The sequence below is a fragment of the Acipenser ruthenus genome, chromosome 25 (assembly GCF_902713425.1).
Source record: "Acipenser ruthenus chromosome 25, fAciRut3.2 maternal haplotype, whole genome shotgun sequence".
Taxonomy (NCBI): Eukaryota; Metazoa; Chordata; class Actinopteri; order Acipenseriformes; family Acipenseridae; genus Acipenser; species Acipenser ruthenus.
In genome coordinates, this window is record NC_081213.1 from 861,900 (window position 1) to 887,357 (window position 25,458).

General features: G+C 42.6%; 1 protein-coding gene across 1 annotated transcript in view; it reads left to right on the forward strand.

Annotated features, from left to right (window-relative positions):
- LOC117414078 (CUB and sushi domain-containing protein 1-like) overlaps positions 1-25,458 on the forward strand; it is a 162,982-nt gene that overhangs the window by 18,834 nt on the left and 118,690 nt on the right. Inside the window, exon 3 of the mRNA XM_059000080.1 lies at positions 4,168-4,280. Within this exon, the coding sequence (XP_058856063.1) occupies positions 4,168-4,280 (113 nt within the window). The remainder of the gene's footprint in view (positions 1-4,167; positions 4,281-25,458) is intronic.

Genomic DNA, 25,458 nt, shown 5'->3' on the forward strand with positions numbered 1-25,458 from the left:
CTTCAATGAACAATTGGCTGCGTGACATTCAGCAGTTGCTGTCAGGGGAGCAAATTACTGCAGGTTTAACCTCTAACTCCAGTGGGAAAACCAGTTGTGATAATCGAGGAGAAATGTGATTGCACTGCCGTCAGTCATCACGTTCCCTTGGCACTTACTGTAATGAGATTTGCTCCTCAATTCTTGTTTCACACTGTAACTAAAGAATTGAACCAAATTGTTATAAAAAAAAAAAAAACAAGAATGTAAAGAAACTTTGTAGACAATATCTGAGGGACGTTCTCAAAACCTTCTTAGTTCTTAACAGTTCTGTAACATTACCGGTTAGTTTTCCTTTCACAAAAAAATGCTGCAGATGTATTCCTGCGCTCTTGTTTAATTACACTGCTAGGCTGTTGCTCATGCCAGTTTACAGTGTTGCCCTACTTCAGTTTTGCTGCAGTAGGTTTTCATGCATAACTGTTAAAAGGAATTTTGCTTTGTGTTTAAGACAGTGTGACTTGTTTCTCAAAGCTAATCCAAATCATTAGAGATTTTGTTTCAGAAAGAAAAAAAATTGAAATAAATATCAATAAAAAAAGCAATTCCAATAAAGCTGCCAAATCATAATTAATGAATGTTGATGTTTGATCTCAGGGCTTATGAATAGTGACGTTTTAAAAGAAACAGTCAATCAGACAGATGGTTCAGGCAGTACCTTCATCAGTATACTATTTCAAACCGTACATGGTGATATTATCAGTTTATATCAGATTGCATAGTCTCCAGTTGAGCAAAAATAAACCCTAATGGCGATTCGGTTAAGCCTGCAGCTGTGAGAGTTAGCTCTTTGTCTCCCAGCTTGTTTGTGTTGTAGAAACCTCTACACAATCCTCGATTGGGATTCTTTCTTTTAAACATCATTCAAGAGCTCCCAGAATCTGGAAGGCAGTTGCTTCATCTTTCGGGACGTGCTTGGAATGCAGCCCAGATCGGATGGACAGGACACATGAACCTTTCTGATGGCTGAAGCAGAGAGGCTCCATAACTCATGTCAGCCTTGTTCCAAACACGCCAGGCATGCAGATAGACAGAGCTCGCCATTCAAACACCATTCCTCCTTTTTTTTCTTTTTAAAGCTCCAGTCTTGCACTCATCAAGTTCAGATTCATACTAAAAGATGTGGTGTCTCCTAATTACTGTGTATTTGCAATGTACATAATGTGCACATCTTTAGGCATGTTAACCCTAACCCTTTTCTGAACCAAATGTTACTAGATATATTGTGCAAAAAGATTGACATATTAAGTACATTGTAACTGTGCAATTAACTATACAGTTCATTATTTACAACTCTTTCACTCTGAAAAAGCATGCACAGCTACAACCTGCTGCAGAAAGAGATTACGAATCAGCATGGCCAACAAAGACATACAAGGAAACAACAAAACTGTCATTTTTGAATCGACAGCAAATTTAGTTTCGTTTTGTTACGAAGGCCGTGGTTGAGAGGCTTGTTTTGCGTGTTGAACCCATCGTGTCACCCGGCTTCTTTTTGAAATCCCTCCCCACCACATCTTAAGCCAAAGTGGCTACATATTAATAAATTATAGGGGAACATTTTAAAAAATAATTTCCTTGTTGTTTTTATTTGCTTGTATTTTATGCAGCTATTACAAAAAAAAAGAACACACATTATAGAAGAAATAGTCACTGCTACTTGCCTGGTGCAAAATCATACTTTTAAACACTTTAGGAAATGAATAGATACCAGGAATAACAGCGTTTTACCTGAACAATCTGTACACCCCAAATAAAGCAAAAGTTTAGAAATTTTATTTTAAACCTTGGTTAGCGCTTCTTAACCTTTAACCCTTCGGAGTGTTTCAAGTCAAGGGAAAAAAAAAAAAAATGTTGCAGGAGCCTTCCTCTACGGTCTCCTGCGAGGGGGGTTCAGTCCTTGAGTGGGAGAGAATGAAAGTGCCATTGTGTCCATCGCTGCCACTTGTTCTGACAGACGGCCGCGTTGGTGTCAGGAAGGTAGCGGAGATATCCAGCAGCTGAGACACAGTGTCACATCTGGGGAAATGAAATAGGGAGAGGCTGATAGAGGAACGCAGGGCTCCTGACAGCTTCGCGATGGACTTCCATTTCAGATGACACTGATTCCGGTCTTCTCCAGCTCTCCGAGAATAATGAGAAAACTTCCCCTGCCGATAAATAACACTGTCCATCCAGGATTTATCTACTTTTCTTTTTCTGTTCGTCTGAAACTCATGGCAGCTTGTCTGTAGTTTCTTCCCATTTGAATGAGGTCGGGGAGAAATGTGAATCTCAATTCAGTCTCTTTTTAGGGGGAGCAACATGAGTGAGAATTGTATGATTGAAATATTTCTCTAAGCTTTTTCCTAAATTTGTTTTCAGCGCTTCTGGCTCATATCTTCTGATTGAGTGTTTAAATTTACAGATGACGGTTTTAAACGTAATTAGACATACTGCTGTATTTAATGTACTATGCCCTGTATGTAATGTATTATGCATTGTTCCTCACTATCTTGTAAAATGCTTTGTGATGGTGGTCCACATATAAAATAAATATTGATTGATTGATATTGCTCTCCGGTAGAATTCTGAAGACACTCTGATGTTTTGAGAGGATTCATTAACATTTAGAAGAAGCAGCTGTGATTATGCATGCCGTGTATGTTAATTAAATAATTTGTGTTTACTGATTTATCTGTTTTTAATTTAAGGTGCAGGATTTTGCTGTATCAAGTAAAGCACTGAACTCAGCTCCTGTGTGTAGGACCAATGTTTCTATCATTCTGGATTTGAACATCACACTCATATTTTATCTAACGCAGTGTGCACACATTCTGCTTTGTGAGAGGTTAGAATGAGGTGATCTGTTCCTTATGAACGACAATGTTTTTTTTACACAGCAATATCTGAGTAAAGACAAGTTTTTTTATTTTTTTATCATGACTTCTGAAGAGTTTATTAGTAAACAAGACCTTCAAAAATCTCAAAGTGGAAACTTCGAAACAGCTTTAGGAAGTCCATTTGTTTTTTTAATCTGCAACCAATTCAATTCTTTGCATACTGCTAAACATTGTTGGTCAGATTGCGAGGCAGTTTTTTTTAAAATGGGATGACAGTTCATTTAATCACATTTTATTACAAAGCATCTCACGGGTATTAAATTACTGTGGCCAGGCTTGTGTGCTGTTCGTTGAGTGCTTTAATCAGAAGAGGAAACAGAGAGAGGTGAAGGGGCTAGTATCTCATTACTAAGAACAACAGACCCAGGAGCATTTTTAAACATATCAATCACGTTCTGTTTTTACAAAAATCTATTCCTCAGAAACTCCACACCCACTTTGTCTGTACCTCATTTCAAAGTCCCTTAATTTAATCCCCACTGTCAGCTGGAAATACCAGCTTGTCACTTCCGTCGTAAAGTTTAGACCTCATTTCATCAGACAACTGCTACTGTCAGGAAGCAAGAGTGCTGGGTTCCCAATGCTCCTCGGTTCCGATTCCAGAACTAATTCTTGTGCGTGTGGAATTGAGTTCTGTCAATTTTAAACGTACTGTTCTGCAAACTTGCTGTTCAACTTAACAGCCAGCATTCTCCTTTAATTGTTTGCAGCCTGAGCATGCAGCTGTAAAGCCGCTCCGCGGAGGGTGATTTGTGTGATCTTTATATTTATTACTTTCTTTTATGTGTTTTTTATTATTATTTTGCTGAGCAACAAACAATATGATGTTGCCCGCAATAAAAAAGTATGTTTTTTTTTTTCTAAATCATAGCAGTTTATGATCAGTTAAAATTAATAAATAAATAGATACATAACGTTTTATGTCTGTTTACTTTCACGAGGATTCATCAGTGCTACCGTAGCTCTGCTTTACCATGTGGCGTATCAGATATTTATAGGATCAGTCTTATCTGACTGCCCACGATTGCATTCGCAGAGTTGAGATATACAACTGGCTCAGCAGCAGAAGAAATCAATGGATGGCTCATCCGGTCTGAAAATCAACTGGTTGCTTTTTTGATCCTGGATGGTGCTTGAATACAAGTAGTGGAATCTAATTTATCCAATCTAAATATCCGAGCTGACCTTTCAGAGACTGGTCCATGCAGGATTCACTAATCTATATTTATTCTCTGTTTGTTCACAGACTGACTGGTTTTCAAGTTCCAGCCCCAGTGGTTAGCACAGGCCCCCTAGTCACGCTGTGGCTTCTTTCGGACTATGCTGTCAGTGGACAAGGCTTCAAGGCCACCTATGAAGGTAAGCTACCGATATTGTTCATCTTCAATGAGGTGCCCAGTGAGTCTTTCTGTGCATCTAGGTGATGAGTATCAATAAAAAAGCTCACTGTGTAGGAGGTTCCCATGCTAATCTGTGTCCTTGATGCCTGGCAGATCTCTGACAGCCTGCAAGATTAATTTTTGTGAGCTGTAATGTGTCCAGCAGGGGGCGTTTATGTATATACTCACTGTGGTTGTGTATATACATAGAGAGAAGTTTTGATTGTTTTTGGATTAAAATAACTGCTTTAGATGGGCTAAGTAATTACACATGGCTTCTTACATGGTTACTACTGTGCAATTGTGTGGCAATGGGCTTATGAGCAGCATCTTGTTACCTGATGTAATTACATGCTTATTACACCAGTAGTTACCACATACAAGTATGCAATGCTATCCAGTTATTATCATGTTACGGACAGAAGGTAACGCTTCAGATAATGCACCCAAAGCATTAAGCACACATACTCTTTGGAAGGCTTTGCATGAAGCAGAGAAGGTTTTTCTTCCTTCTCTAAATCTTTCAGATAAGACCCGGGAGGCTTTTTATTAATTTGCCCATATTCACTGTGAATCAACTAAGTGTTCACCAGTCCTCCACTTTTCCATTTAATTTGTCTCTTAATTTGAGATTGAAAGAGGAAAGAGGACTAAATTAGCTTGCTGAACCCCAGCCCCACACCCCACACACAATAAATTAGAAGTCACAGCATAATAATAGAAATTGAAGGACTGGCATTTGTGTGAAAACTCTCAGGGTTTTACTCAATGCATTTCAAGCCAAAGTGAAAAAAAAAACTAGAATTGGATATGGCATTGCTGTGGTGTGTCACGAGGTAATAACAGAACTACTGAGTCGATAAATAGCTTATTACCTTTGTATGTCTAAACCAACCATCGCAACAAACTACAAGAATCATCTTGTCAAGAGCAGGGCTTGAGCCTCCATGGCAACATGTTTCAATAATTAACTGGTTTCATCTGAGCTGTGCTTTATTTATTTTTTTGGTATTATGTTATTGAGTAATAACTGAATGGCTGATCTCCATAGATGGTAAATGTTTCAAATCCAGTGTCTTTTCATTTGGGATAGCGCAGAGTTAATTCTGATTAATGTATCTCCAGTTCTGCGGTCAACACATGTGATGGTTTAATATACATATCAGCCCCGTAATGTGACGATTTCCATTTCCATGTGGTGCTGTCAGATAATCATCCACGACCTATCAGCCCAATCAATTGACCTGTTTGGACAAAAACCTCAACAGATAAATACAAAAATGAAAATATTGCTTTCTCATCAGCGGCTGGCTGTGTCCTTGAGGTTCGTCTCAAAAGCTGAGCGTGGGCCAACTTTTCAGACATTTGACAGGTCACGTCTGTTCCATAAGAAACAGGACATTTTTGCTCAAATGCGAAAGCAAATGAGTTTTGCAGTAGATGTCTTCTCTTTAATGGGAGCTGGCAAGACTCTACTTCGCAGAACAGCGGACTGAATATTGCAGCATTACTGGAACGAATTATTATTGATAACATGTAATTGAGAAAGGTGAGTTATAGAGCGTTCCTGTTTTTGAAACTAAATGAAAAAGAAAGAAATAAATAAACCATTAATCACATCTGGGAGCCTGGTTTTTATAAGATAGATGGCAGAAAGTGAAAATACATGCCTAGCTGGATTCTTTACAACAGCATCCCAAATAAATAAAAGACAAGCAGGAAAAAGAAAAAGAAACAGGAAAAGAAAAGTGACCTTGACTTCTTCAGCGGGGTCCTTAGCCTTGTGCGAGGATCAGTCTGGGTGGGATTTGGTGATACAATTCTCAGATTATTTAGTGGAACCACTTCTCTATATCTTTGTACTGACAGGAGTCCAAATGTCACACTTTAAAGTTAAACCTTCAGAGAACCGCTTATGTGATAACACTGCCTGTGATGAAGTCAGGATCTTCTTTCTGTTGTTGAGCATATATATGCTAAGGAAACACCACACAGTTGTGCATATAATAAGAGAAAGAATGTCCAAACATTTAAGAACGGGAGAAGCCATTCGGCACATCGCTGCTCACCCGGGTCATCCCAACGACTCAGCATCCACAACATGACATTTTTGTGATTATTCCCCCCCCCCCCCCCCTCAATTTTTTCTGCTGCTTTTTTAATCTTAAAATAATACAGAGTGGTTGCCAAGAGGATAATGGCACCCTTCTCATTGTTGTGCTGTTCCTGAGCTTTGAGCTGCCATTCACATACACAGTGATTCACTTGGGGTCTTTGTTAGAGTGTGAACAGGAACGATAAGAGTATAATTGTTCATTTAATAATTGGTTAAATGCGCACTCCCTTCCATTAGATCTCAGTTGATTAAGACTCTTGGCAACACTTATCTGGAATTCTGTTAATTGATATTTAATTATGCATTCAGTACTAATTAAATTGTTTTTTTAAAGAATGGAACACATAATCAAGTTTTTGAATAAATTCCATCACTATTTAAGGATTCCTGTTGAAATTTGCTCAGCTGCTTTTATTAAAACAACAGCAATGCTGATAACTGATGTAAATGGTGGTTTGGTGCAACCATTGTACCATGTAATGAAGTTATCCATTAATGATAAACAGCAAACTGAATAATAATAATAATAATAATAATAATAATAATAATAATAATAATAATAATAATAATAATAATAATAATAATTTATCATAAGATTCAATGGTGGGAGCTGAGCAAAACCACGTACTGGTATTAAATATTCAATGCCAAGGAAAATGTTAATTATGATTGTTGTTTCCAGGGGAAATTAATACAGCAATAAATAAGGGTAACAGTTTTTGAAAGATGAATAGAATTACCTTTGTGATCTTTTCTATCAGCAGATCATTAAGGGGTTACCAGATGTGCTCTTTTTTCGATGAAGCACCATTTGGAAGGGGAGCTCAGCTGCTGCAGTGTGGGCGCCGAGTGTTCAGTTTTGTGTAAAAAGTGGCTCCGAAGCAGCACGGCCCGGTGTTTACCAGCTGGTTCCCTGCCAAAGCCCCGCGCTGGAATTTAACGGCTGCAAGACTGCCAGTTAATAAATCGTGCTGTTGTGAAAGTCGTCGTGAATGGACCACTTAACTTAAAGCACTCTTTTGTGATGAATTGCTGGCTTAGTGTGTTTTGAAATGTTTTCCTTTCTTTTCTTCTTGTTCCTCGCCTGTATCTTTTTAATCTATTTAATGAAAGCACAAGATGGGCACATTTTATTTTATTGACCCACGTAGGAATAGCATCTATTTTTTTGTTACTGGAATTCTGGATTTAGTGGTGATGCATATCCCTGGCAATGAGGGTATAGCGGAGCAGCGTGTCTGTCCGTACGTATGTCCATATCCTGCTCATCCCTTGACCCGGTTATCCAGTTCTGAAGAAAGGTGGTATGATCATGAATTAGAACATGGAGATATTGATCGCTTCATTGTTTGGACATTCTGGCTTGATCTAAATTGATGCTGTAGCTAAAACTGTGCCTGAAGTGTCTATAATTTGAAAACTACTGCAACAGCACATTAAGCATTAATATCCTGTTTTATGCGAAGTCATCTTATGTTCATGATATATTCCATAGTTTATTTATATGAGTAGACCTTTATCATAGCTGAACATGTCTGCATGTTCCTTACCTTGTGATTGGAATAGCCCCATCCTTTTAGAAGCTGAGTAGTATAATATTCTGTGTTCTACCTCTTTTCAAAGTGGTACCGCAAAAAGGATTTCCAAGCTGCTGCGGACGGGTTTAAATATGCATATGAAAACATAATTTATTCATCACATACTTACTTTTTAAATCCTTTATTCGCAAAGACGAGGATGAGAAAAGAGTAAGACTGACGTCTCGTTTTGCATTGTCAAGATGCAAGACTGCACTTAGGGGTCTTTCTAGCACCCAGTTTTGCAGATTAGTTTCAGCTTTTAAGACAAACAAGAGGGGTGGCTGGTGGAGAAAGGGGAGTAGTTGTGCTTCAGCTAGAAAGGTTACAGCGTTAAGGAATAATTGAATAATCTCCCTGTCTGTATACACTGCAGAGTCTCGCTGTAGCAGACGCCCACTCTGCCCAGGGGGGAGCGCCTACTTTGCTACAAACAGACAGAAGGAGAGGTGGAATCCAGCTCTACTGAGTGCTGAACACTGGATTGCTTTGAAAGCACACCAGCATAATTAACAGTGCAGGGTACAGAGGGCTGCTTGCGGGGGGACTTGATAAAGTATAATGCTACGCAGTTTTTCTTCCGCATGCCTCTTCTAGGCAGTGCAGGTCAGCAGTATTTCAGCCCCTGGGTGGATAGGCTGATTCCTGCACTCAGTCCTGGGGGGAAGGATACATGTTTCTCCTGAGCTTGTATTGGAAAAGTCACTTCCCTAAGATAATTACATCCCTAAGCTGGTGGCCACAGCTTTCACTGTTATCCCTACTCCGCGGAGTCCATTGGTTCTATAGAAAGTTATCCGCAGGGAAAGCTTGGTTCAAGGATATTTATGAGATGTGTCTTTCGCTTTAACCTCAAAACCAAAATGGATTAAAACTCAAGGCTGTGCATAGTCAGGTCTACTGTAGAGTGCATGTTTTTGGGATTCTGCAAGCGTCCTTCTGTTTCAGAACATCACTATTAAGTCTGCATGCTGATGCTGCTGTGCAAAAGACAATCTAGAGGAGAATGGGGAAGGGGAGGGGAATGATAATGTAGAAAGGGGGGGAGACTTGTTTCCTCTTCAGGATTAAATATTGAAAGTCAATCTGCTCATTGCAAAGCTGTCTTCATGCAATTAATCTTTGTCGGCTGAGTTGATTCAGCACTGATGTTCACATGGCATGTTAGTTGTTTCTGTCTGTTAGGCGGAGGTGCAACCGGCACCCAAATTTCATATTCGATTATCGTATAGACATTTATCAACGATAATCGATGCATTGATGTTTTTCAAAATAAACAAACGTTAGTTTTTTTTTTAACAGAAGATCTAATAAATAAAAACACTGTTGTGCATTATAGTTAAACAAAAAGGTACGACTTGCATTCAAATGAGAACACTTCCGATTATAACAAAGAAATACAAAGGACTGAAAAGAATATGCGTGCGTCCGCATCAGATTAACATTGTAATCATAATAAAAAATACTAGATTTTAACAGAAGCCATTTCTGAACGATGGTTGTTCAGTGCTGTTTACAATTCATGTCCAAAAGCAAATCATTTTTAATCTCACAAACCCTGACTAATGTAACTATCGTACTAAATTCAGCTTATTTTTCTATAATATTGCCATTGAATCCAAACAAAACATGCCTTGAAACAAAAGGTAATTGGTAGATTTAACAGATAAAGAAAAAAAAGAAAAACGTGTTGCCTTAATTTTTAAATAAAAAAAAAAACGTGAATACTTGGCCTACTTCTGATTTGTCTTATCCAAAGCGTAATGTAGTCTTGAAGTGTGTATCCTAGCAACGTGCTAATCTACCGTACTAGCACTAGAAGCAGCGCGCTCACACTCAAGGTTTTAATGCAAACCAACAACAGGAGACTTAAAACTGGGTACTAATTCCATGCATCACCAGAATGTAACAGAAGCTCGGTAAAATGTAAGGACAGATGATCAATAATCAATGCATCGATTACTTGCTGCACCCCTACTGTTAGGATCTGCTGGCACACCAGGCCTAGCCCAGGCTTGTGAATACAGGTTCTTTATAGCGTCTGATTTATCGGCTCCCATACTGACCTCACTAATGCTGTCCCGCGCCACGGTGCAATAATTCTTCTTTGATTTATTCCTCCTTTTTCTTCTTAATTCTTTAACTCTTTGTTTTATTTGCACCCTTATATCTACTAAGGAGGCTGTGTGGTCCAGTGGTTAAAGAAAAGGGCTTATAACCAGGAGGTCCCTGGTTCAAATCCCACCTCAGCCACTGACTCATTGTGTGACTCTGAGCAAGTCACTTAACCTCCTTGTGCTCCGTCTTTCGGGTGAGATGTATTTGTAAGTGACTCTGCAGCTGATGCATAGTTCACACACCCGAGTCTCTGTAAGTCGCCTTGGATAAAGGCGTCTGCTAAATAAACAAATAATAATACTTTTCTTTCCCGAATTCTCTTGCTTTTCTTCTTGCCCAGCAATTTTACAGGGACGTTCTACTGAGAGTGGTAAGAGGCAAAAAAATATATAATAATATATAGCAACCGTCTATCAGTTAGACATGGAAGCTAGATGGTTGAAATGCCAGTTAAGACTATGTGTTGCTAAATACGGATGTGACTAGCTCAGGACCTGGATTTGGACACCTGAGCTGAGATGGAAGCTCCTGATAACAAGCCCCTTTCTCTAACCACTGGTATTCCACATGTTCAGGTCATTTATAGGCACTGAAATACATTTACTGAAGCAATCCACACACACACAAATAAAAAATCTACCGCCATTGCTAGCTTCGCACACCCACACTCACTCCAAACAACATCATCACTGCAATTGCTGCACGAGGTTAGGGGTTTGTTGTGGCATCATATTGGAGTCAGCAACCTCCTGCCCTGTAATAACTTAAGAGCTGAAGCCGTGCTCTCAAAAAAATAAAGAATAAGAGTGCAGAAACCCTACCAATTCATTTACTCCTCTCAGTGGCAATGCCATTTCCCCACCTTGTGATTTTGCAACTCAGTATACAAAACAAAACAACATAAAGGTGATTACTTTCCCCTGGATAAACTAAATTGCCTTACTTTCATGCTTTCTGCCTGTACTATAATTGCCTATTTGTACACTGTGCCGAGCGTGCATTGGACTCATTGTTAAATCTGTTGGACATGGCAGAGGTGACGACACAAGGTTTACACTTCTTGCTTTTGCTGAGAGATGTTTAGCAGCCTGTATCACCTTAAACAAACAGCCCTAGCCCTAACCCTAACCCTAACCTTGCACCATTGAGTCTCCTCTGACAGGTCCAGTCTCACCTACAATAGTACATGATAACAACCTGCAAACATTACTCGCATTTGCTAGCATTATACATGCATAATTTGCATAAACATAGGTTAAATAACAAGCATATATGTAGAGGGCAGGGGACAAATGTTCGCTGGTGGGAGCAAATATTCAGGAAAAATAAATAAATACCAAAAAAAAAAACAATCTCACCCATGATTGCTTTCCTTTCGATGGAGACACAGTATTGGGTAATTAATCATTGATAGTTATATTTTTTCAAACTCTGTCACTGTTATAACTGTCAGTGTTTGCATAACCCAGGCTTTCAGATGAACCATAGAGAAGCAGATGAGCACTGGGGCTCCCGCTGCCTTCATCATTGTCATACTCCAAACTGACTTAGTAAGATCACTTGACTTAGTTTCTCCTCCTTTATGATTGAGCACTTGAGGCAATGGATCTGAAAACGCTGCTATTGTGGTGATGTCTAAAACACCTCGGGCGAGACAAGGACTGCAGCAGGATACCGAGGAAGGTTTGAAAAGCTAATGGGAGAGTTTGGATTCAACCTCCTTCTGTGCGTGTGTGCAGTCTTTGTTGCCCCTGTATCCTGATAGCCCATTCTGTAGTCGGATAATCACATGTAACATGCTTTGTGCTCACTACCATGGAAAGATTTATTAAAAAAAAAAGATGAAAAAGAGTTTTACATATCCATTTGGAAATGGGTTGGAGTAAAGAGTCCAGCGGCTGCTGTTTTAGGCCTGTCACATTTGATATTGTAGCACAAATTATTTCTAAGCAGAGCTGAGATTAAAATGATAAAACACACAGAGCGTGTGAAATCTGTGCATAATTGAAAAATGAAGCCGGCCCTTAAACTTAAGTGTTCGTTAAATGAAGTCATAAAGCAATGGGGCAGGGCAGTCAGAGTCGCTCACTGTCTTTTCCTTTGTTCTCTTTTTGAAGGAAATCTACATTCCATTTCCTTTTGCCACCCTTATTTATTAATCCTCAGCTTTTCATTTGAAATCGTGGCCAGGGACACTTCTTTTGCAGAGGTTTGGGGCTTGGCAAATACCCAAAACCAGTGTCCGGCTGTCGTATCATTTAAAACAACGTATACATGTTAGATAGTGAAACACCAGCACCTGTCATCCAGAACAGTATACAACAGCAGCTCTCCCAAAGGCATCACTTCAGTTATTATATTTGGTATGTGGCAATGCAAGTGTCACTAACTACATAGTAATTACACTGTAGTAACATTGTAAATACACATGTTGCCTTTCAATGCAACAACATGTTTTATTACAGCTTGACAGATGTTGGCAGTTGCTAGTGTCTTTAGTGAGTACACTGTGTTTACACAGGCGGTTGTGCATTAGAGACAATTAATGAAATTCCTCTGAAATTGAGCTTCGGAATCACATCTCTTTATTTAATCATTTTTCTAAACTCCCCTCAATCGAGTACAATATTGAAATGATCAGGTGTCAGGTGTTTTAGCAGTCAGACCCCTGTTAAGTCAACTTGAACGACTCTAACTAGTAAACCTGCATACCCAGGTGAGAATTATTCATGCTGTGATAATGTGAATTGTTTCAGAGCAGATTTAGCAGGGTGTCTGATTGATCAAAGTCCTGGCACTTGGTGATTTTTCTTTCCATCCTCTGCTGTACCTAAACAATGAAATTTCTGAAATGCAGGAGTGGGTGCACAGATCATGTGAATTTCTCCTCCCCAGGGAGTAGGAGATAGACTCAGGTAATAAGCTTGGTATTTGTTCCAATGTGCTTCCTCAGGTAACAGCGATGGGAAAGGCGTAGAAATGACCCCTTTAGCAGAACTGAAGGGATTTGATTATTTTTTCCCCTGTCTGCTGTAGAGCTGCTGCACCTCACTTTTCAATGCTGTCGTTTCGCAGCATGAAGGGATCAGCACTGCTGGCTGCATTGTCACTTCTGATCTCCTAGTGCAATAAAGAAAAACACATCAAAAAGTCCGACGACAGCGTTTCGGACACAAACCCCAGGACTGGTTTTAGTAGATCTGCCTTCTTCTTCTATACTCGCCTTCAATCAAACGGTTTGAACAGATGCAGGCAGTACAGAAATGTAGCATGTCTGAAATATCAGAGGAGTGGAACTGAGCAGAACAGGGCTGTGACGAGAGTAAACCACCTTTTGTACCGTTGCTTGTTTTTGTGCCTTAAAACCTGATGCTGGTATTCATGTGTTCTTTGCATTGTCTTTGACAGTATATTCAGAGTTGAAGTGGTCAAAAGCTAAACGAGTTCATTGGAGCCGTGCTACAAACTGATTGCAAATCTGTTAATAAACAGCAAGTAAACCTGAATGCAGTCATGCAGTATTCACAGGTTTCCTGAGTTGCTCAGATTCTGACAGGAATCACAAGACTGGCTAGCGCTACCCAGGAGCCCTGAGCAACAGGTGATTACATTCAGAACGCTGACTTCCACAAGTAATTCATAATCAATTAGCATGCTGCTGCTGCAGTGTAAACCTGGATCTCTCTGGTGCTGACATATCAAAAATACATGTGGAGTTGTGGTTGTCAAAGGCTGAGGTGTGTGTTTCAAAGCAGGGATAGATACAAGAATACTATTTCACTTTTAATTGCAGGTTTTAAATTGTATTTAATTAATACTTTTTCTTATTGGATTAATCGAAGCCTGAGATGTCTCTCATACGGTACGTGTTTATGTGGGGGAGAAAAAATCTACTTGAGGGTTTTCCTTACCTTTTATCTACCCCGTTTAATCATTGCATCAATCTTGCACACACTCAAGAGCTGGAGCGGTCCAACGTCACAAACGCAGGTTTCATTAAAACACATCGGCTGCAATTGTGATTGGATTCAACTGTTTAAACCTCCTGTAATGGAAAATCCTCCCCATTAATTAGCGTGCGGTTTGGTCAAGTGGTTTGAGTAAAGGATCGAGTGCCTGGAGACGATGGAGTTTGAAGCCAAGTCCACATTAATGTTTGCTGTTTGATCAACAGAAGTTCAGACTTTTCCCTGAGTGGTATTTTCTGGTCTTTATTGCTCTTTTGCTTGATTGAGTGAGAGCCAACGCACTATACAGTGTGGCAACTCAACTGAGGGTTTAGGTGAGCTGAAAGCACCAGTTAAAATCAGATTAAAAAGTAAATCAGGACACTCTTGCAGTGGATATTCTGCCAGCCCACATCAAACGCTTTTTTTTTTTTGTTTTACAGAATGACATTTGCAGACAGAGAAGTTTTCTTTTCATTTTTCGAACTGACACAAAGAGTAATACACCCTGCTGTGCTTGGCCTCCCTCTGTCTCCTAATTCCATTTAAACAGAATAAAAAACTAAACAAAGTAAAAAAAAGGAAGGCCTTGCGGCAAATTGTGTTTGAACCCTTCTTGATATTGCGATATTGGAGTCGTGTCTCATTAATTCATACAGGGCTTTTCTTTTCCTTCTCCCAAAAAAAGATAAGGTAGATAAACACAGCAGATGATTGAATAGCATCAACGAAAAACAAGCCGCCTTTTTCTGTAAATATTTCATCATTACTGTCACACGTATCGATGCTGCGGTGGTTCACTGAAAACTAACCCTAGTCCCCAGCCACAAATGTCTTTTATTTTTCCACAGATATAATTAAAGTTATAAGTTTCCTCCAGTCTTCAAATAACATATTTTTTAAAAACTAGAACCCAGCAACCTAATATATCATTCAAGGTCTCCTGAGCACTCTCAAGTTTCCAGGGTTGGAAATAACGCTTCTGTTGCATAGCAGTTTCACCCATTCCAGGTTCTATTACGAGCTTGATTAGCCACAGTGTATAGGTAACAAACTCATAGTAAAAGAGGTTTAAAAGTGCTGACAGAGGTCTAATCAGGTCTTCATAGCATGCTTGTCTGAAGGAGGCAATTCCATGTATACATTGTTTTAAAGTGGTGGGGATATTGCACAGAAAGTGCAGCTTGTTCTGTTGCATCTCTGACAGCATGAGAACGGTATTAATTGCTTCGCTGGGCGATGCTCAAGGCTGCCCTGTTGGGTCTTTGACACAAGGGCTTTAATGACACTGTTGAGGAAACAGATGCAGCTGTTATCTGGAGAGTCGAGGGCAGGCACTCCGGTTAGCTGGCATAATAGAAACATCAAGAGGGCCCTGACTGTGGGGTGCTGGTAATTGGGGCGCACGTTGGATACTTGCCCATTGCGGTCAGTGTGTTCTAATGATTACAAGGCGACCAAAGGGTCAGGACGCTCAGCTCTCCAATCCCAGATCAGCCACGGACCCAAGCCAGGTCACTTGACCTACATGTTCCTTCCCCCGTTAGATATAATAAGGACAGCTCAGCAACCACCTGCTGGACGCTCAGCAACCACCTGCTGGACACTCAGCACATTACACCAGCATTCTATATTAGTCCAAGCCACCTTCTGGAAACTTATAAGTGCATTACACTTATAATGGGTGCTTGGGTTCTGGATTAGTGGTGTGTTTTAATTTAAATTAAATGGTTTGATTTTGCTTTGAGGATTTATGTGGCTTCTTCGGGACCCTGCAAACCCTTCCTATCGAGAACCACGGCTGACAGGTCACCAAGCGTGGCTTTCTGATCTGACACCGGTGGAGCGAGTATCGCTGGAGCGGAACGAGGGCTGTGGAGCAGGCTGCCGTCTCCTGCGTGCGGTGTGTGTATCATCTCCTGTTGCTAGGCAGCAATGTGAGTGGAGAGCATGAGTGAAGTCAGCTTTGCTGAGGTTTGTCTCCCATGCTCTGTCTGAGAGGCAACTGTGGTGTCAGCTGAGAACGAGATAGGTATTCCTGGAGATTCCCAACAGTCCAAACAATGGGAGAGAGAGAGAGAGAGAGAGAGAGAGGCAGCATGCATTTACTGCTATAAATACTGTATTGCATGATAATGCACGATAAAATGCACATAACAGGGAGAGATGGGAGGACAGAGAGTTAGGATTGTAAAGCAAAATGCTTTTAAATCCCCACACAAGATGAGAGTCTGGACAGGAGCATGATGCATATTGAAATGAGCACGGGCGATTCAAGAGCAGCCCACCAGTCTGCAGAAACACAGCTAGCTGGATAGCAGGACAAGCAGAGGCTTCATTTTTATTTTATTTGATTAAAACGATACTGTGTGACAATGGGACGTTCGCACAATGCAAAATCAATACAATACAGGCGGCTGTGGGGTTCAAAGACCCCACATAAATGTATTTGCGTAATTGGCAAAGTGTAAAAATAAGCCTGTAACGCTAAACAGCTTGCGTGTCCATGTTTGGTTTTCTCCGAGTATATCATTGAATCACCTACAGCAGAGTGGTGCTGCTGCCAGGTGAAATGTTTCCTATAAACCTGCCTTCATTCTGAGCAAAACAACAGCAGCAAGAGCAATCCATCCGACGTGTGAGAGAGCTGTGTTCAGGGCTTGAAGAGTGGCTGTGATAATTATACCGACGCCCCCCACTGCGAGTCAGTGCCTTCGAACTGCAATCCGCGCGTGGCCATGCCAGAGGGTGCAGCAAATTAGCACTTTGCCGTATGCAAAGTATTATTCATCACTGAAGGGCTTGTGCTAATGAACCTGACACAGATCACCTCTCTCCCACACAAACAACACAGAACTAAACATAACAAAATCTTAACTGAATTAATGGTAGCAACAACAAATGAAACAAAAACACTGTATATCCCAGTCAGGTCATTTGATAGAAGGCTAATCATAGTGCAAGCATGTTAAAGCATTGGTAAGCACTGTAAAGACCAGCAAGGTACTGCTAAAGCACATTAATAAACCTGGCAAACTACGGTAAATGCACATTATAACCGTGGGAAAAGCATGGGAAAACTGCAGAAATACGTTGCAGAAATACGGTGGTAAACTTTTGTAAGGGGTCTGATGGCGATCAATGCTGCCAGCCATACCTTTCTCTGCTCCTGGGTCTGCTGTTGCTACCTGTAAGGTTTCATTCCCCTGACCAGTTCCAGTGAAATTTATATTCATTTGCAGAAGGTAGAATCTCTGAGTTGTCGAGGGATGGGCTCTGCCTGCGAAGAATCTGCAGTGCAGCACTCTCCCGATATCACTTCATCATTTCATTTCATTTTTAATAATGGGATCGGATATGTGATTGCCACATCTCTTGGCTCGTTTGCATGCTAAATTCAGAGGTGCCTTTCACCGACACAAGGCCTCATAAAGGATATGAGACAGAGGGAGACGAGGTTCCTGGAGGAGATTTACTGAGACTTAGGTGTAATTAATTGCATTATTTGTGCAACTAAATAAAAGTAAGTAAGCAAATAAGAAGTTATTTTAAAATGCAAAACTGTAAAAGCATACAGCTTTCTTTCTTCTTATTGCTTTGCAGACACATTCGGATGATGCATGAAGCCTGTTTAAAATGGTCAATGGATTTAAGCATCTGCCTGTGCCCCTGTAACCCTAGAGAGCGTGTTGAATGTTAAATAGTAATAGATTACTAATCCATAGCAGCCAAGCGGCCTGCTGACTCGAGGGTAGTGAGGATTGACAGGAGCTGTCAGGGGGATGCCAATAGCTCTGCCAATGACAAGTCTACCAGGAATGGGGGGGGGGGGGGCAGATTATCCATAAGAGAGACTACCAATTAAAGAAATAATTACGATGCTGCATTGACTACCGTCGGTCTCTGAGCCAAGTGTTGAGCAGGAGGGACATGCAGGGGGAGTGGAAACTAGCTGCAAGGACTTTTTTTCTCCCTGGAATTGTTTGGAATTGTTGACCAGCATCTTACAAGGCAAGATTTACAGGAGTAAAAGATTGCAGCAGTAAGAGATTGCAGGAGTACGAGATTGCAGGAGTACGAGATTGCAGGAGTAAGAGATTGCAGCAGTAAGAGTTTGCAGGAGTACGAGATTGCAGGAGTAAGAGATTGCAGCAGTAAGAGATTGCAGGAGTACGAGATTGCAGGAGTACGAGATTGCAGCAGTAAGAGATTGCAGGAGTAAGAGATTGCAGGAGTAAGAGATTGCAGCAGTAAGAGATTGCAGGAGTACGAGATTGCAGGAGTACAAGATTGCAGCAGTAAGAGATTGCAGGAGTAAGAGATTGCAGCAGTAAGAGATTGCAGGAGTACGAGATTGCAGGAGTACGAGATTGCAGGAGTACGAGATTGCAGGAGTAAGAGATTGCAGCAGTAAGAGATTGCAGGAGTAAGAGATTGCAGGAGTAAGAGATTGCAGCAGTAAGAGATTGCAGGAGTACGAGATTGCAGGAGTAAGAGATTGCAGCAGTAAGAGATTGCAGGAGTACGAGATTGCAGGAGTACGAGATTGCAGCAGTAAGAGATTGCAGGAGTACGAGATTGCAGGAGTACGAGATTGCAGCAGTAAGAGACTGCAGGAGTAAGAGACTGCAGGAGTAAGAGATTGCAGGAGTAAGAGATTGCAGCAGTAAGAGATTGCAGCAGTAAGAGACTGCGGCAGTAGGAGATTGCAGGAGTAAGAGATTGCAGGAGTACGAGATTGCAGCAGTAAGAGATTGCAGGAGTACGAGATTGCAGGAGTACGAGATTGCAGGAGTACGAGATTGCAGCAGTAAGAGATTGCAGGAGTACGAGATTGCAGGAGTACGAGATTGCAGCAGTAAGAGACTGCAGGAGTAAGAGACTGCAGGAGTAAGAGATTGCAGGAGTAAGAGATTGCAGGAGTAAGAGATTGCAGCAGTAAGAGATTGCAGCAGTAAGAGATTGCAGCAGTAAGAGATTGCAGCAGTAGGAGATTGCAGGAGTAAGAGATTGCAGGAGTAAGAGATTGCAGGAGTACGAGATTGCAGCAGTAAGAGATTGCAGGAGTACGAGATTGCAGGAGTCAGAGATTGCAGCAGTAAGAGATTGCAGGAGTACGAGATTGCAGGAGTACGAGATTGCAGGAGTACGAGATTGCAGCAGTAAGAGATTGCAGGAGTACGAGATTGCAGGAGTACGAGATTGCAGGAGTACGAGATTGCAGCAGTAAGAGATTGCAGGAGTACGAGATTGCAGCAGTAAGAGACTGCGGCAGTAAGAGATTGCAGCAGTAAGAGATTGCAGGCATGCATTGTTTGAGGGCTTTATTTCAAATGAAGCAGCAGCAGACATGGAGTGCCCCTGCATCACACAGCGTCTAGAATTTGTATTGATTTATTGATATATTTTTGGGGAAGTGTTTGAGAGCTTGGATCTTTTGGTTGTACCTTCGTTTCGTGGTTGTTTTGAATTACGGTTCTTCAGTATTCATTAATGGAAGTTCAAGACCTGCATTTGAAGTTTTTGGAGAACGTGGATTGAAACTGTGTCTTATTGCTTTTGAATTAGAAGTGCATTCATTTGGATTTACACATTCTCGCCTTTTGAGGTCTGCATGTCAGCTTCAATGCGTGCCTGTGTTCCTCAGTAATTTTCCAGTTATGCTGAATTATTTAGGTCAACTTTTAACATGCCAGTACAGAGAAAACAGAAAGTGTCACGGATGTTTAGAGAGAGCCTCACATCTTGCAGTTCCTTTCTCTTCAAAGGGTAACCAAGCTAATCCGCTGCACCGGGTTGTGATTTAGCTGACAGCATATCATCTCGCTTATCCATCGAGAATGTCTTCAGAACTCAGCTCCTCAAAGGCATGCCATTCCCCATAGGACCAGAAAAAAAAAAAATGTTACAGATAACTCACATAGAGAAGCATTCAACTCAACTATCAAAGCAAACTAAATCATGCTCGAGAAATCAACTCATCACCATTGAAGACAAAATTACTCTATTATTAGCTCCTGAGTACTATATCTGTCTGTTTTTTTAAATAGGTTAATATGCCCTGTGTAGGGTGTCTCGTACAACAGAAATAATTTCACTCAGATTTTGAAGACAGGAATAAGTCATGCTGTTGAGGCAGAATCACTTGGATCCTTTAAAGACCCAACTTGAAGTTCTGAGATCAATCAGCCACTAGGAACTGGATGAGCATAGACAGGTCGAATGGCCTCCTCGCATTTGTAATTTTTTTAGGTTCTGACCCAAACTGCACGAGATGGCATCACATATAACAATATGAGACATCCTACACATAAAGTATTAACTGATAGTCCGGGACTTGGGTTCTATGTCTGGAAGTTTGGTTGAATTCAGCCACAGGGCAGGGATATAGTCCAGGTTATAAAGCAGCCTTGATCGAAAGCACCAATTTATATGTTATAAAGCTGAACTGTAGAGGGACCCAGTGTGTGAATTTGAGATCTTTGTTAGGTCTCTGGCTCTGCTTTCGGAGCTCCAGCCCGTGTTTGAAGTGTAAACGGCTGCCACTCTCCTCTGATAAGTTATTGGACTGTGTATTGTGAAGCAGAAGGTGAAACAAATGGCATTTATTTGAGGATTCAGCCGAGCATGTCAGTGTATCGGCGTGAAGGTATTTTAAGCTGAGTGAGATGCATTAAGATTCCTGATTAAGGGCTTGTCACAAAGACGGCCAGAGTGGGTTGCGTCAGACCAGAAAGGAATTCAAACACAGACGGTGGTGATGATGAGCTGAGTGCAATGGCTGCACTCAGCGTTTATTAACAAATAAAAGGTTTGAACAATGGAATACAAAACAGGACACGGCACTATAGCCAAAATAAAGAGACAGACAAAACGGACTAACACTAAACAAACGGTGCACGGAGACAAACAAACACGGTGAGAACAAACACTTATCTTTACGATCTTTCACTACTACTTATTCCTCTCTCTCTCTCACCCGTTCTCCTCTTCCGAACACCCAACCACGAGTGACTAAAAATGTGCCTATTTATACTGTTGTGCTGGGATTCAATTACTAATTAATTATTCACTTGAATCCCAGCACGTGAATTAATTCTGTGCAACCCCGTGCTCACATATTACATTTAACCAGCACGTGAAGTGATTTGTGCTCTCCTCGTGCCTAAATACAAATCTACACTTTAAATACACGTGAAACACAAACCTGTTTATATCCTGTGTACCAATCTATACACCAACATTTAACACACGCACGCAACACACAACACACAATTGCACACAGGGGCGGGGCACATTGCCACATATACCCCCCCCTGTGCAAAGCACACATGGCCTCAACGGCCACCTCCCCCCTTAAAAACCCAGCAGTCCAGGACAAAGTCTCGGGCTGGGAAGGGAGGCTTCAGTGGGCCCATGGCTGGCAATGCTGTCAGCACCCCTGCCGGTAGTGGCACGGCTGACAGCCTGCTGGTCCCGTCCTGCAGCGAAAAAGCTGCGGGGGCAGGTGGTCCCCCGACCTCCCCCTTCTTCGTAGCCGGCAGCTCCCTCCTGTGGGGCTCCGGCCACAAGAACTCCTGCAGCGAAACTGCTGCTGGGGAAAGTGGTCTCCAGACCTCGTCCCCCTTCTTCGTGGCCGGCAGCTCCCCTTTCTGGGGCTCCGGCCACCGTACTCCCTGTGGAGGTACGGGCAGCAGAGGCAGCTCCTGCTCCTCTGCTCCGGGCGGTGGCGGAAGCAGAGGCAGCTCCAGCTCCTCTGCTCCTGGCGGTGGTGGAGGCAGAGGCAGCTCCAGCTCCTCTGCTCCTGGCGGTGGTGGAGGCAGAGGCAGCTCCTGCTCCTCTGCTCCTAGTGGAGGAAGCGGTGGAGGTGGCGGAGGCAGAGGCAGCTCCTGCTCCTCTGCTCCTTCCGGTGGAGGTGGCGGAGACAGAGGCAGCTCCTGCTGCTCTGTCCCTGCCGGTGGAGGTGGCGGAGGCAGAGGCAGCTCCTCTGTTCCTGGCGGCGCTGGCTCCCTCCGCTGTGGCGGCTGGGCTGGTGCGCCCCGTGCTGCCTTCAGCAGCATGAATAGAGGCTGCTGGGGGACACCAGCCTCCTGCCCCTCTCCCCCCCAAAAATTTTCAGGGGGTTGGGCCTGTAACTCCTCCCCTTCCGGCTCTTGGGGCTGAACCAGCAGGCATTTTCCCTCTGCTGGTGGCTTGGGTCCCAGAGCTGTGGAAGCCCCGACTTGCCTCCCTTTGGGCTGTGGACGCACCGACTCCTCCCTTTTGGGCTGTGGACGCACCGACTCCTCCCTTTTGGGCTGTGGACGCACCGACTCCTCCCTTTTGGGCTGTGGACGCACCGACTCCCCCCTCTTGGGCTGTGGACGTTCGGGCTTCCCCCACTCAGGCGTAGGACGTTCGGGCTCCTCCCACTCAGGCGTAGGACGTTCGGGCTCCCCCCACTCAGGCGTAGGACGTTCGGGCTCCTCCCACTCAGGCGTAGGATGTTCGGGCTCCTTCCACTCAGGCGTAGGACGCTCAGGCTCCTTCCGCTTGGGCTGTGGACGCTCAGGCTCCTCCCATTTGGGCTGTGGACGCTCAGGCTCCTCCCATTTGGGCTGTGGACGCTCAGGCTCCTCCCATTTGGGCTGTGGACGCTCAGGCTCCTCCCATTTGGGCTGTGGACGCTCAGGCTCCTCCCGCTCGGGCTGTGGACGCTCAGGCTCCTCCCGCTTGGGCTGTGGACGCTCAGGCTCCTCCCCATAACTGCGGAAGGGACAGTGGGCGAACAGGTGATCCTGGTCGCAGAGGAGGCACCCCGGCGATGGCTTGTTACATCGCCGTGGATGCCTGGCCCTTAGGCGGCACTCCTCCTCCCTGTCCTTCACCTCTTTATCCGTCTCTGCCTCCCGCTTGGGCTGTGAAGGCAAAACCAGCAGGCATTCACCCTCTGCTGGTGGAGATGGGGACAGCAAGTACTCACCCTCTGCTGGTGGAGATGGGGACAGCAGGTACTCCTCTGCTGGTGGTCCTGCTACCTGGGCTGCTGTTCCGTTTATGGTTGCCTCCAGGTAGCTGAGGACAAACTCCACACCTTCCTGCAAGGTGTTTGGGGTGTGTTCCTCCTGATAGGCCTCCCATCTCTCACAGTCCATCATCCACAGGGCCCGGACGACTATGGGCAGAGACTGGGCCTCCAGCCCAGCATTCTCCAGGAACCAGTCCCGCCATTTTGTGGCGTCTTCTGCCATTATATATATATATATATATATATATATATATATTTTTTTTTAAACAAAACCCCTCCTGGTCTGACGCTTGGAGGCGCGGCTATCCCACTTCTGACACCACGTGTCACAAAGACGGCCAGAGTGGGTTGCGTCAGACCAGAAAGGAATTCAAACACAGACGGTGGTGATGATGAGCTGAGTGCAATGGCTGCACTCAGCGTTTATTAACAAATAAAAGGTTTGAACAATGGAATACAAAACAGGACACGGCACTATAGCCAAAATAAAGAGACAGACAAAACGGACTAACACTAAACAAACGGTGCACGGAGACAAACAAACACGGTGAGAACAAACACTTATCTTTACGATCTTTCACTACTACTTATTCCTCTCTCTCTCTCACCCGTTCTCCTCTTCCGAACACCCAACCACGAGTGACTAAAAATGTGCCTATTTATACTGTTGTGCTGGGATTCAATTACTAATTAATTATTCACTTGAATCCCAGCACGTGAATTAATTCTGTGCAATCCCGTGCTCACATATTACATTTAACCAGCACGTGAAGTGATTTGTGCTCTCCTCGTGCCTAAATACAAATCTACACTTTAAATACACGTGAAACACAGACCCGTTTATATCCCGTGTACCAATCTATACACCAACATTTAACACACGCACGCAACACACAACACACAATTGCACAGAGGGGCGGGGCACATTGCCACAGGGCTACACATGCCAGGTGAAAGACTAAGGTGTCTGCTAAGGTGAGTCGTAATCGGAATCCGTTGATAAATCAGAGAGGAAGGAAAATGCATTCCCATATTGGATTCATTGGCTCACTCTGCGCATTCAGATGATAATAGCTGGCAGGTGATTTATAGGTGAAAAAATGAGCTTTTGCTGCTCCCCTGATCTGTCCTTATCCAGCCGAGCGTGGTTATTTACTGCAGGAATTCCATATCAGTAAAACCAATCAGTTTTCTGGATGTATTGCAGTAGATATGTGTCACTGTCAACAAGGCCAGATTTCCCGTGATAAACAGCCGGCTCTGCTCTGAAAGAAAAAAACAACCCTGCAGAGCATTACACATCTGATTGACTGACCCGCCAGATATTACCTTGCGTTGCATTGAGAGGAGAGCTCTGGAGTGAGGAGAAAAACAACACAGAAGTACAAAATAGAAACATGTAAAATCAACAACAGCAACAGCACAGGGATTATTTCTGAATTTATTTTATTTAGTTTGGGTAAGACTTCTATTGCATCACCCATTCCAGGTTTTACTCCTAACCACAGTGTACAGGTTAGAAGCTCAGGTGTGTCTTATTAAACTTGTAAAACCAGGAATTGGAAATCGCTATGCAATGAGGGTTCTTTCTTCCATCCCTGTACACTGTACACCTCAGTCACGTCAGTGCGCAATAATAATAGCATCTAGTATTGGATTCAAATAAAGTACAACTTAACTCTTTTCTGCACTGCAGACTTTAATGAGATCCCAGATCAACAATCATTAGGAACCATCACCGGGAAATCGTTTCATTAGTCACGTTGGTATGAGTCATGGATTTAATGATTATTAATCATTGGGTGTTGGACTGTCGTTAATCCAGAGAGGCATTGCTATTTATCAAGCACTGGCATTGTTATTGATTATCTGGATTTTAACCTTAGTGCAAACCAATACCACTTGATACACAGTATCCCCGTTAACACCATGCTCTCTCTCTCTATATATATACACACACAGGAAATTACCCAATTATCCAATATTCACATATTCAGCTTATAAACTGAAAATAACTGGCTGGTCTCAGCAAACAGCTGCAGAGAGGGCGGCGGAGGATTTGACGTCAGCTGTTTTCTAACTTAATAGCTTATTAAGTTTTTGTTTGTCCTTTTTTTGGGTACTTTTCTGCTTCTACTGTAGCTCCCCATGCTGACCCAGCATCGAATACTCCCTTTGTTTCTTTTAAACACCTTTGACGTTAATAAACAAACTGCATTTACTTTACCCTCTTGTCTATCTCTTGCTACCTGGTAGTGTAATCTTTTCAGTGGATAATGTTATTTTGGAATAAATCATTTAGCTGAAATTGCCACAGCCACAAACACACCTTTACTTTACTCTTACAAATGTGTTGCAATCTCTTCTATTTGCTGATCTCGTCAAACCATCAG